At 34.8% G+C, this 13,687-nt stretch overlaps 2 protein-coding genes across 3 annotated transcripts in view; one reads left to right on the forward strand and one right to left on the reverse strand.

Moving 5' to 3' along the window:
• The window catches only part of LOC112679488 (titin), a 30,653-nt gene extending 26,080 nt beyond the window's left edge, over window positions 1-4,573 (forward strand). The window contains 2 exon segments of the mRNA XM_025549310.1: window positions 1-3,717; window positions 4,403-4,573. The exon segment at window positions 1-3,717 is cut by the window's left edge and continues 13 nt beyond it. Coding sequence (XP_025405095.1) covers window positions 1-3,711 — 3,711 coding nt within the window. The 3' untranslated portion in view covers window positions 3,712-3,717; window positions 4,403-4,573.
• Window positions 4,574-7,744: 3,171 nt separating this feature from the next.
• Window positions 7,745-13,687, reverse strand: part of LOC112679497 (alpha-catulin) — a 56,086-nt gene continuing 50,143 nt past the window's right edge. For both annotated transcript variants that reach the window (XM_025549322.1, XM_025549323.1), the window contains exons 7-13: window positions 13,284-13,532; window positions 13,051-13,210; window positions 12,817-12,929; window positions 12,651-12,701; window positions 12,240-12,581; window positions 10,670-10,876; window positions 7,745-9,681 (exon numbers count right to left, since the gene is read on the reverse strand). In XM_025549322.1, the coding sequence (XP_025405107.1) occupies window positions 9,547-9,681; window positions 10,670-10,876; window positions 12,240-12,581; window positions 12,651-12,701; window positions 12,817-12,929; window positions 13,051-13,210; window positions 13,284-13,532 (1,257 nt within the window). In that variant the 3' untranslated portion in view covers window positions 7,745-9,546. The remainder of the gene's footprint in view (window positions 9,682-10,669; window positions 10,877-12,239; window positions 12,582-12,650; window positions 12,702-12,816; window positions 12,930-13,050; window positions 13,211-13,283; window positions 13,533-13,687) is intronic.

The following is a 13,687-nucleotide window of genomic DNA, read 5'->3' on the forward strand; positions in this document are numbered from 1 at the left end:
CCTAAACAGTTTAGACCAAATGATAATTTGAAGCCCGAAGGTGAATTTGAACGTCCAGTATTCGAGAAATTCAAACCAGGTGAACGTCCAATACCATTTAAGCCTTCTGATAATTTGAAACCAGAAGGTGAATTTGAGAAACGTGTTGAACATACGGTTGGACCTGGGGATCGAGCACCAGTTGTTAAGCCTAAAGACAATTTGTTCCCTGAAGGTGATTTTGAAAAACGTGTTTATCAAAAAGTTGGTCCAGCCGATCGAGCTCCTATTGTTAAACCAAAAGATAATTTATATCCTGAAGGTGAAATTGATACTTCATATACTAAAAATTTATCAGAAATCCATGTTGGAGAACGAGCTGTAATGCATATTCATGAGGACAATTTAAAGATGACAGGTGAACATAATATTTATAAAAAGAATGACTATACTCAAAAAACAGCCGTCCGTTCTGAAATTATAAGACACCAAGATAACCTTAAAGTTGAAGGAGAATTTGGGGATGCTTTCAAAAGAACAGATTACACAGCGACCCGTGGTGAACGTTCTGAAATTATTCACAAAGAAGATAATTTAAGAATGGAAGGCGAGTTTATTGATATGCGTTCAAGGAATGATTATAGTAAACATACTGTTCAGAAAGTATCATCAATTACAAAACACGAAGACAATTTGAAGATGGAAGGTGAATTTGTGAAACGAGAAGATTCAACTTTTGTGTCTGCCGAAAGGCCACATCAAATAAGACATCCAGATAATTTAAGGCCAGAAGGTGAGTTTGAAAGACCGTCTCCTGATAAATATCGACCTGGTGAGCGTCCTAAACAAATTAGGCATCCAGATAATTTAAAAACAGAAGGTGATTTTGAAAAGCGTACAACTCAAAAAGTTGGGCCTGGTGAAAGAGCACCCATTGTAAAGCATAAAGATAATCTTAAGCCGGAAGGCGAATTTGATAGACCGTCTCCTGATAGTTACAAACCTAGTGAACGTCCAAAACAAATAAGGCATCCAGATAATTTAAAAATTGAAGGTGAGTTTGAAAAACGAACACCTCAAAAAGTTGGTCCTGGTGACAGAGCTCCCATTGTAAAACCTAAAGATAATCTAAGACCGGAGGGCGAGTTCAATAGACCGTCTCCCGAGAGTTATAAACCTGGCGAACGTCCCAAACAAGTAAGACATCCGGACAATCTAAGACCTGAAGGTGAATTTGACAGACCGTCTCCAGATGGTTATAGACCTGGCGAACGTCCCAAACAAGTAAGACATCCAGACAACCTAAGACCTGAGGGTGAGTTCGAAAAACGTACTCCACAAAAAATTGGACCTGGTGATAGAGCACCTATTGTTAAACCTAAAGATAATCTAAGACCTGAAGGTGAATTCAACAGACCGTCTCCTGATAATTATAGACCAGGTGAACGTCCCAAACAAGTAAAACACCCAGATAACCTTAAAACAGAAGGTGAATTTGACAGACCGACTCCAGATACTTATAGACCGGGTGAACGTCCCAAACAAGTAAGACATCCAGACAATCTAAGACCTGAAGGTGAATTCGAAAAGCGTACTCCTCAAAAAGTTGGCCATGGGGATAGGGCATATGTTGTTAGGCCAAGGGATAATCTATATCCAGAAGGTGAATTTGATAAACGGTCTCCCGATAATTACAAACCTGGTGAACGTCCAAAACAAATAAGACATCCGGATAACTTAAAAACAGAAGGAGCCTTTGAAAAACGTGTAACACAAAAAGTGATTGTAGGTGAGCGTACCATTGCTTATAAGCCTACTGATAATTTAAAAATGGAAGGTGAATTTGAAAGAAGAAATCAATCATTTATAGTTCAAAAAGTTGAACAAGCTGTTGTACGGAAACATGCTGACAATTTGAAAATCGAAGGAGAAATGCACTTTATCAACAAAAATATACACTCCGATAACAAATCATCAGATATTAGACGCTCTCAGAATAGTGAAACGATCAATGAACAAAGACATGTAAGTCAAAGTACAAACACTCGTTTGACGAAAACAGAAAATTATTCTTCGGTACAAAAACATCAGCAGAACATAACGAACAATACTAATAGTAGGAAGCACGTTGAATCACAAATTTCATTGGGAGATTATGTGAACGAATCAAATAGAAACGAAAAAATAAGCGTTCAATATGGACAGTCACAATTCGAAGGAGAGCTAAGACAATCGGCTGATCATCAAAACGTGGAAAACCGCATGGTGAAACAATCTTCGGATTCATCGTCCCAACGAAGCATGAAATCTGAAGAACACGTAGGAAAAATAGAAAGGAAGAAATGGGAAAATACAGCTCAAAAGAGAGATTACTTGAACAGTTCGGTTACGGACCTGAGTAGTAATAGACATTTATCTTCGTCGAAACAGCATTTGAACCAAATAAACGATCGGAGATATGCGGAAAACAACGCTCGTCATCAATCGTCTAATCAGTACACGTCTTCGCAAAATATTAGGGATTCAAGTCAAAGGGTTTCGAATGAACAACACTCGTACACCTCGCGACAGTCCTACGAATTACGAAACCAAGTGAACAGAAGCGAAACATTGCACAGCAGTTCATCGGGAACGATTGTCGACCGAGAACAGACGAATCAGTACCGACACGGGCATCTGGGCAACGAGAGTCGCAATCATTCATCACAGTCGCAGCTATACAACGCGAGTCAGCAGTCCACTAACGAAAGACGAGAGACGACCGGTGGACAGAATGCGACCAATATGAACGCTGCGGGCAGCGACCGGAATCGACGTTCCGAGAGTTTTGTGATAAACTTGTCCGATACGAAGTCGACGAGCGACCGGAACGTGTCGTCCGTGGGACGACGGTCCGAACAATATTCGAGCAGTCAAATGGTCGGCAGCACGGACGCGGCGGGACGGCGATCGTTGGGCAGCGGAAACGTCAACGAGAACAACACGAGGGGCCGAGACTACTCAGCGGCCGGTCTGCGTTCCGATCGGTTCTCAGCGTCCAACGACCTGCTGAACAAGACCTACACCCGTGGCGATTACGGTGGCCGAAACGAACACGATCAGGACCAATCGCGGTCGACCGCCACCTCATCGCATAACAGATCCGAACAGTCGATCAACCACCGTTCGATGAGCGGCGAGGTGAAGAGCTACAGCACGGCCACGTACAGGAAGTCGCTGCACAGCACCAGTTCGAACGTGTTGAACATCGGCTCGTCGTCCACTTCGGTGGACCGGAAGAGCGGCGGCGGTGCGGGCGACCAATCGCATCACCGCAAGTCGGTTATCAGCTCGAACACGGATCTCAGCAACTCGGTGCTGCACCGCAAGGGGGACGTGACGCTCGTGGAGGCGCCGCACACCAGCTCGTCCGCGGCCGCAGCCCAGAGGAGGAGCATCAACACTTTGGACTCGACGTTTGTGGTGTCGGCCCAGGACAACCGGAACACGCTGAGCTCGATGCACCGGCAGGAACGGGTGACGCGGTCGTCGAACCGGTCGCACATCAGTCTTGGCGAGTCGTCGGCCGAGTCCAGCTCCAGCCACTACCGGACCGAGTACAAGCCGAGGGTCACGTGCCCGTGCCCCGTGCCGCTGATCGAGAGGAATCAAGCGCCGTTCCAGCACACCAGGGACACAAAGGCGCACAAATTCTACAAGCCGGTCGGCTCGGACGTTGCGGACCGCAGATGAGTACACGTAAGCAAATTGTTTCAAGACGTGATCGGACCGGCCCACTCGTGTCGACCCCGCGATTTAGATCCATTTCTCTGTCGTCGCGACTGATTACGATTAACACATCGTTTGGCTTAATGAATCGGAAATTGATGAGGGACAACCACGTCAGCGGCGGGGTAAATTAGTCGTAGAGCAACCTTGATACTGCGGGGTTCGATTCCCGGGGTTTTAATCTACAAAATCTTTATCCGGGTAGTTCACGAACCGATGGCCATGTAGACGAATCACTTCAAACATTAGGTTTACATTTCAGTGTTTTTCTGCGATCCAACGCAATTGGGAACTCGTTTACGAGCCAAGTTTCATTTCGTATTCTCTTCTCTCCCATCTACGATACATGGGCCATAAAATAAGTCCAGTAACGGATTTGTTAACTTTCGAGTTAATCGTATTATGGGTTCCTAACACTTTATGAATGTAATTCTGATTAATTTTGAACGACTTTTTTTCTTAATATTTTCTCATTCCTGCAGTTAATTTCGTACATGCCATTCGTCTTAGGCAACCAATGCTATTAGCAAACGAATCAATTGTCCTGTTTAGATTCGATAAATTCGATATTTTACACTTCACGAATTCATATTTATACTAACAATATCGTTTTTCTAAACAGTAAATAATACGAGTGTTTTGAATTTTGTTTTAGAAAAGAAACGAAATGGATGCCGAACTTATTACGAATACTCAAATATTAATATTAAATACCTATGCTATCTTTTACTAAAAAGTTTAATGCAAAAAACAGACCATATTATATTATATTTTAGCTAATACTATTATAAGAAAAAATTCGATTTTATATTTTGTTAAGGATTGTATCTTTTTTTTTAAAATATTATAGTAAATATTGTGAACTAAAAAAATGTTGTAAAAGCACATGGTCATTTTTTTATGTTTCGAAACGCAAAAAAAAAAAAAAGGAAAAACGAATATGAACTAGAAAAAAAAATATGAAAATGATTACAATTAGTGTAATTAAATATCAAACCATGGTGCACCATGATAAGTACTAAGATGATACGATGATAAGATATGTGACTTTGATCGCATAACCTAGGAACACTATCAGAACGTTAAGGTCAGAGTGGCGTAGTACAATCGATCGGTTACATTCGGATGGTTAAATGTATTGCATGATATAGTATGAAAATAGCCTAATGATTTTTGCAACACTATTTTACATGAAAAATTAATTTTAACGATCCGAATGCAACGAAAAAACATAAGATCGATGGTTGGTGGAAAAATTAAAGTAAGCATAGCACACATAATGTGAATCAGTTTACCATATTATTTCCTGCATTTTTTTTACCATTCGTTTTAACCATTTGTTTCGAGACCGGAAACTTGACCTGTGCCTTCTTATATAGCTTATTACTATTATATTATAATATAACCATTGACATTTTGACTAACACCAAGTTGCTCCTGTAAAACACGTCTTGGTAAGACCTTACCGTCGACACGATTGGTGTCAAGCTTTTGAATAACCATGTTGCATACTCAAGACTAATATTTAAATAATACACATTTTTATATTATACATTGTTATTTTAATTTATTTTACGTGTTTCAAATTGTGTTTAATGATCTGTGATAGTTATCAGTTTTTAAAACCAACCGATTCTCAATGGTTGAGTGTAATACTTTTACACGATTAAATTGTACCCTCTCATTGTTAAAGTATATATTATTTTTATTCTTACATGTTATTTTTTTTTTTTTTTTTTTTTTTATATTTTAATTTCCGTTGTAAAAATATAATAAATTATGTACGAAATCAAACTAACAAATAAAATGATTTTTTTATTATAATTTTAAAAAGGTATAAACAAATAATAATTTTTTAATTGTATTTATTATTCAAGTGTTTTTTTAACGAAGATGTACAATAAAACATTTACAAATATATTTTTTTACATGCATATAAAAAAACAATTCGAAAAAAATGACGAAATACAAAGTCAAAAACGTTATTCGGACAAAAACGCGGTCTATTTATATAATAAATAATTAAAAACAAAATCACTGATGCTTTATATTATGATACCACAAATTAAATAATAAATATTAATTTTAGTCTTGCCTAAAATAATACAGTATTATACACTCACAATATTTTTTTGTATATCTTAAGTATACATGGATGTGTATATGTGTGTATGTGTATATGTGTGAGTGTGTTTTAATTTTGTTTTTAAATATAAATATTTCAATAATGTGATCAACATTCCACAAATTTCACTAATATTGGATTTACAGAGTGGTGTAAATAGTTTGTATCTTATAAATAGCTTTCGGCGTCGTTCACATTCAACACGGTAAAAAAATACTTATATTTTAAGCTATAAAAACAAGTTCAAATTTCAACGTAAAAAACAGTTAAATTGCAATTTGAAATTCAACTAACAACTAAGGGTTAGTGAAATTTTAAAATAAAATATATTAAAAGATTGTCTGGTACCGAAATTGTATTTGCTTAAACACTCTTTCTAATATTTTCTTCGATAATAATAATATTAAAGTTTAAATGATTTATCTAAATTAGATTTCAAACTAAATTGACTTTACAAAAAAGCAGTTTTACTTTTCGACAAGCGCATCTGTCTAAAAATTAAAGTTAAACAACTCAACTATAGATATGGTAGATGAACATAAAAATGTAACTCTTAAATATTAAAAAATGCAATCTACAATAATATTTAACAACAGATTTTTTACATAATGTAATATAACAAATAAAATAAATATAACTATATTACTTTGTACAATATATTTTTAAAAATCTAATTTATAAACTAAATTAATAAAATGCCTTGATAAATATAAAAAATAAAACTATGTTTTCAACAATTTAACGAGTGATTTGACAATGCGTTTATTTTCGTATTAAAATTTTTTTTTCTTTTTCGGGAGAACAGAGGCATCCAGACAAAACTATAGTAAAACTACAATATCCGATTCGATTGGCAGTTATCAGTTTGTCATTGTTGTTCATAACGAAAACACGGTTTATGCAATTTCTTATTAGTGAATAAAACATTGTTAATAATATTACGTTAACAGGCATTTAAAAATCGGTTTTTATCCATTCGGTTTAAGTGGTTAATAATATATTAAAATATTGCACTTAAAAAAAGTATGCTTAACGTAAAATAACGAATACAAAAATTGTTTTTGTTTATTTATATTTTTATTTTGTATTCGATAACGTGTGTTTTGATTAATAATTGTTGCGCTGAACCAATTCAGTTAAAGAATAATTGTTTCACGTTAAGGTTGTGTGATAGCAATGAAATTATTTGTAATGTGATTTTTTTAGAATTCGACAAACTTGAAACGTTGTCAAATCAAAATTTTCACGAATAAAAATGAAAAATTATGAATATTTAACCCACAATTTCATAGCTTTAACTTTAAAATAAATTTGTTTTTAAATACTTTTAAAATGTGAATAAATTACGAGAAGACTGATAAATTTATCATTAATCGTTGAATAATCTGAAATTAATGAATATATAACCTGAGATATACAATGTCAGTAGCTAATTAACCACCTCAAATACGTCAACATTCTGTTTCGAAGGATGCGTGATTCGTAACAAATATAAAATAAAGAACATATATGTTTTCCTTATTTAGTTCTAAAATCATTATTATTTCATGTAGCAGTTTTTAGATTACATGATATCAATTAAAAAATGATTATTTAGATTTTAATATTTTATAAATAATAATAATAATTAAAACAAATAAACAAAAGCTCCTAACATATTTATATAGTAATATATTATAATAAATAAATAATTTTATCAAACAGTTTATTACGAAAAAAGTACGTAATTGATTTAAAAATGTATTATTGATCTTAAAAATGATAAATAATTGTCGATGAACGAAATCCGAACAAAAAATATTTAATCAATAAAAAACAAAACGAACGATCAACGTTTACACTTTCGGGAAATAAATATATTATAATATTATGGCTTAGAATGTAATTCGTTCAACGATTTTTTTTTTTTTTTATGTACACGGTTAATTGGACATCAGTTCAAAGCAAACGACATTTGTTCTTATACGAATGTTACGCGCAGTGTCTATTTGTAATATGAATACGTTCTCGTTAGTAATAATGCGGTGAACGTGTTAGAAATACAAATTGTTCACTCGTAATAACAAATTATTTTTTTAATAAATATACATACAAATAACACGGCATATAAATGATTTAAAATTGATCAAACTATTGCAAAAATTTGGCACAGTCTAACGTATATATATTTACAAAATCATTTTTAAAGGTCGATAAAAAATGTGTAAAGCCAAAAAAGATGAACGAATTTTTAAAATTTGGCATTTAAATGAAACGCCATAATTGTTCCAAAGTTTATTAAAATAATTAATTCATAATAAAATATTGATCAAAAACTAATTTTTATTTAGAGATCGTTATGTCTAATAAGTTAAAACACACGGGAAGTTATAGGGCAATGGAACACAATTTGGGGAAGACATAGCTTAATATTCTACTTTGAATTTTGTTGACATGGAAATATATTTTATTTTTTTTTTTTTGTGAGTGGAAGACCATTGTCTTAACATCTCGGGAGTAAATTTAGTGAATAGTCTTTCGAAATTTACACATTTTCATTGCTAAAAAAAATTCGATTTATTTATCAAACGGTTGTTTAACATTAGAGGTAGATGCAAAAAAAAAAAAAAACTATGTATAATACACCTATGTGATTGATTATTAGTTTTTATTACTCGAAAGCTGAACGATGTAAATATCAAAACAAACCGTATACTCAATACATGAGCGATTATATTAGGTTGAGCCCATCGTAAAAGATATCCTAATGAACACCGTTTTATTATTCATTTATTCGTATTTGTACATTTCGCGATGTCAGATGGATCTTTCTTAACTGTGTCCTAATAAATAATTATATTGCCTGATTGTCTATAAGCTTAAGATTGTGCTTAAGTTTAATTATATTTCAAGTGATGTTTTATAGCAATGATTAAAAAAAAAAATTAAAAATGTATTGAAAATTATTCGTATAATAAACATTGTAATATATGTATATATTGCTTTTCGCTCAAGACATGAGCATATAATATATTGTCTGTTAAACTGTGAACGCGTCATTTTGTCGTAACACTTGATAAACAGTAAACTGCGTGTAATTATTATTCCGTCCGATTCTGTTTCTTCTTACACAACATAATCCCACGAGAAACAAATGACAAAAAAATGTAATAATATTATACAATATTGTCTGGGTCCTCGAATAGTAGAAGCGCTCCCTGAATGATTAAAACTCTTTGGTAAATCGTTGTCGATCGAAAAATATAATTCAACAACAATGGCGAACACGATGAATGGATGCGAACATTAAAATATTATGATCGATACTCATTTTGGGTAAACGTTACAATATTATATGCCGTTGCGCAGCTTCGATCGATCATGTGGCCGGGCTCGTTCTCTCCCGACGCTGTTACGATGACGTAGTGGCGATGACGAGGAAACATTAGACAAGTACAATGTGTAAATATTATTGTTATAATACTTTTATTTGTTGAGCGAAACTTATCCGGTAACTTTCCGGTAATCCAAATACCGCAAGTAATTTTCCTGTAGTATTGGTTATATGGGGATTGGAAGCCATGTAAATAGTCTATGGGCTTTGTGCTCGCTTATGTAGCACGGGCTCAGAAGAGCAGGAATGACACGCGGGTGCGACGACCATCCCCTTTGCTCCTCCGCCCCATCCCGAACTGTCACATGGATCCATCCGAGCCTGATCCACCACTCATTTTGCCACCTTCGCCTCCGGAACCGGCACCGCTACCGTCTTCACCACGATCTCCAAAGCCACCGCTCCTGGTCGATAGCCCTTGGAAGTCCAAGTTGTACTGAAATAATTTGTTATATTATACGCGTAGCTTAATAACTCAAAAATAAAAATGCAAGAAAAAAAAACAAAAAACTGTTATAAATCAAAAGTGAACACTGTACGTGTCATTTAATTCGAGAACATTTAAAAAGGTAAATTACTCGAAAAAGGATAACACCCAACGACAAAGTTTGCACTAAGGATTTGCACCCGAACAATTAATTCAAGTTTTTTGTTCGGGGAATTCATGAATCATGTTATTCGAAGAGGGTTTAAACACAATTGTATATATATTTACAAAAAAAAAAAATCACATGGTTGTTCAAAGTCATTATAAATAGTGTTATTTTAAGAAACATGATAATATAAAGTGCAGATGGAATTTCAAATAAAATTAATCGAGTTCATTATTGATGATGATGAGCTGAGTAAGATTGTAGCAAAGTATTTATAAATCGCCAACCATTAACACAAATGAGCAATTCAAAAATTCAAATTATTGATATAAGCGTATTAATAACATTGAAATAAATTAAGCTCTACTCGTTTACGAATGAAAAAAAAAATTTTAAATAAATAATTTGAATGGTATTTTCATTTTTTATGTAAAAATCAGAGTGATTTGTCAAACGAATAAATAGATTAATGTTCTGTATTCAAACATTGGAAATTATAATCAATAGGTTCTTAACCTTTTTATCTGTATTCTTCTTTCTTTTGTATAATATATTCAATCAGAAATAGAAAACCATTCCAGAATATTTTTAAAATAACACGAGATATTATTTTAAACCAACTCGATTTACTAGTATACACATCAATTTTAGATTTGAGTTTTTAGAAATATTTTATTGCTATTAGGTGGGTAATTTTTTCTAATCGTCTTCGGTTGTTTACGAAACCAATGGATATATAAAATTAACGTAAACAAGTAATGTAATAACATATTTAAAAAGAAAATGATAGCGTACGATCCAGAAAAATATCTTATTTGTATGTAGACTTACTTTGGTAGCACAGACGAAACAAGTTGTAACTACTTTTGATATAACATTCATTAACGTTTTAGTTTCGTTAATAACACTGTCGACTTTTGAAAAAGTAGCGGATTTACCCACAGTAGGCATTTTTACTGTAAACTGCAATTGTTGCACGTACGTTGGGACTTGATCCAACTGTTCCAGTAGTTCTTTTTTGTTTGCACCCATAGGCACCTGAAATCAAAACGTTTAATTTGAAAATTAAAAATTTGAACTTGTCAAAGATTCTGGAGATTGGACGGAAAAATAAAATAGGCTTTTTTTACTTTAAACAAGGACTAATTAATAACCACACGGCAAATAAGTGTTAAGACCATACATTATTTTTATTTTAAGACTCATGAATTTAGTACGATATATATTCGTTAGTAACCTATTACAACTTAATTTACATGCACGTGTTTGTGCCATGGGCATGTCTTGCATGTTGAATTTCTGTTGCCGAGAACAAATAATGAACCAATAAATTATATTGATATTTATTGCGGATGAATACGTATGAATTATACATAGGTAAGTATTATACACCAATAGTAATGTACGGGTTTTTAAATCTCAAATGCTGTAGTCATTAGTATAACATTGTATTTATGCGTATAGACATATTTTACAAAAAACAATCAACGAGCAGAAAAATCGGAGGTAAACATGATAATTGTATTTTTACAAAATGTAATCATTTAGCATTGACAGTCGTATAATCTGTAGATAAATATAAATAATGTTACGACACTGTTGAAGTGTTTTATTGTTTTCCAAGTCGAGGTGGACGATTTTAAAGCGTTTTACATTGGTAATTAAAGAGCGAAACAAAATTGTAAAATAATTGGTCAAAATCGATTTTCAAAATTATCAACGAGTGGTCCCGCACCAGTGCAATACAATTTTATATGTTGTTGGCAGCAAACGCTCGAAGAAAACCCTTTGAGTACAAACCAGTTTGATCTACACCGATGGTTTTTAACCTTATTCGTTTCGCGACCCCTCATTTTTTTTTTTTTTTTTGTAATGCAACCCACTTCGAAAAAAAAAAGTTATTTTATTCATCAACATTTGATTCAATTACAGATAAAATATTTACACGGCATATGATTTCTATGAGTTTACACAATTTAACAAAACAAATAATTAACTTTATTATATTTTATTTTTAATAACGTGGAAAAATAATTTCGTTCCTTATTTTTGGCGGCCACCTCCAGGTTGAAAACCACTGATCTACGCCGTTTTATAAAAAAAAAAATGAGTCAAACAATGTTATATTTTATCTGAACATTTATCGTGCGTAACGACTATGTATTTAACGCAGTTGGTAGGATTCAGTGCGAAAAGATCTCACAGTTGAGTCGAACACCTCGGAGAATCGTGACGGTTTACGAAGTCGCGCGAGATGGATCGAAACGGGACGGGGATCGGAAGCGGTGCACCGGTAAAGATCGGAGTAAAGATTCGTTCGAGACCCGAACGAAATTCGTGGTGAACGGGAAGCGGGTGTCGTTGACATTGCGTCTTTCGACGTTTCGACCAGACCACTGACCTGGTACGAGAATTGTCGGACCAGCTTGTACAGCCTGTTCGCCTCCTCGGCCAAGTACTCGGCTTGCGTGAACAGATCCTGCGTGGTCCTCAGCGACGACCCGCCGTCGCCTTTGGTGAACTCGTACATGCTCAGCGCCATGCCGGACATGTTCTTCGCCCTGCGCACGATATCGTTGTCTTCGTGCGCTTTGGCCACGTTACCTCGTTCGTCCACGCTGGCGCCTTCCTCGTTGGTCGCGTCGTCCTCCTCCCCCGCGCCACCCCACCGGTCCGCCTCGGCTTCTACTTCGCTGGACGCCAGTTTCATTTCCAAACCGGCTTTGGCGATCTGATCCTGTTCCTGGAGAACGAGAAAAACACCAGATCAACGAAATCGTCCTAATCAGAGACCCTGCTGCGTGTTATTTACCGATAAGTCCAGTCGGACGGACTTCAGCGGTTTCGTCGTCGTACCGTGTTTCTGCAACAAAAGTTTAACGACGTTGCGTTATCAAAAAGAAACAATCCAATAACGCTATATATATGTTTAGTCGATCGAAAAGAGGAAAAACTCGTTTCCGCTGTGATATACTTACGCCAGGCCTGGGGAGCGACATGTACGTTTGTTTTTCCGGTAGTTGTTTTTCCATGATTTCTTTGCAAACTGTAGACACATCTTGAGTTAACGCTTGCCACATATCAGCGAATACTACAACAAAACACGTATACAATATATTGTTATTATTATTATAATAAGTGTTGTGCACAACACATTTTGCGGCCGAAATTCTCTCGGAAGGACTTTAAACGCTCTGCCGACGGGAACCTACCTTCTAGATTTTCTTTTATGATTTTCGAACAAGGATAGTGAGCTAATGCTTGAGCCGCAGTAACGATTTGAGGCGCGTACACTCGTAAATTGACTTCAGCATGTTTCGCAGAAACCTGAAGTGCTTCTGTAGTCGCTATGTGCCTTAATACCTTACAAATCTAGTAAAGATAATATATTTTATTAAGTTTTTTTTTTTTTTTTTTATTCCTCTTTTAGTCAATCAACACGTACTTCTCCAATTTGGTCGATGACCTCAACGAATTGATCACCATACTTGTTAAGACTGTCGATGTCTCCGTCGGAAGCCGTGGTCTGTATGAACGTTACGAGGTCGTATCCTGTCCGAATTATTAAAGGTAGGTCATGCGATTGTTCTTTGCAAGTGGCTATCAACTGAACTCGAAGTTCTTTAGTAGCATCTAGACATTGGTTGACAGCAACTTCCAGGGATTTCGTAGGTGAATATTCGTCACACTGTTCCTGGACATAAAAAAAATGTCAAATTATACTAGTAAATATTAAAAAAAAAAAAAATAAATAAATATTATTTGTCTATCACATATAGAAAAAAAAATATAATACAATATACGGATATCTTCACTTGTTGCAGAATTACGATATTTATATAAGTATTA

The sequence above is a fragment of the Sipha flava genome, unplaced genomic scaffold (genome assembly GCF_003268045.1).
Source record: "Sipha flava isolate LNK unplaced genomic scaffold, YSA_version1 163_pilon_pilon, whole genome shotgun sequence".
NCBI classification, from domain to species: Eukaryota; Metazoa; Arthropoda; class Insecta; order Hemiptera; family Aphididae; genus Sipha; species Sipha flava.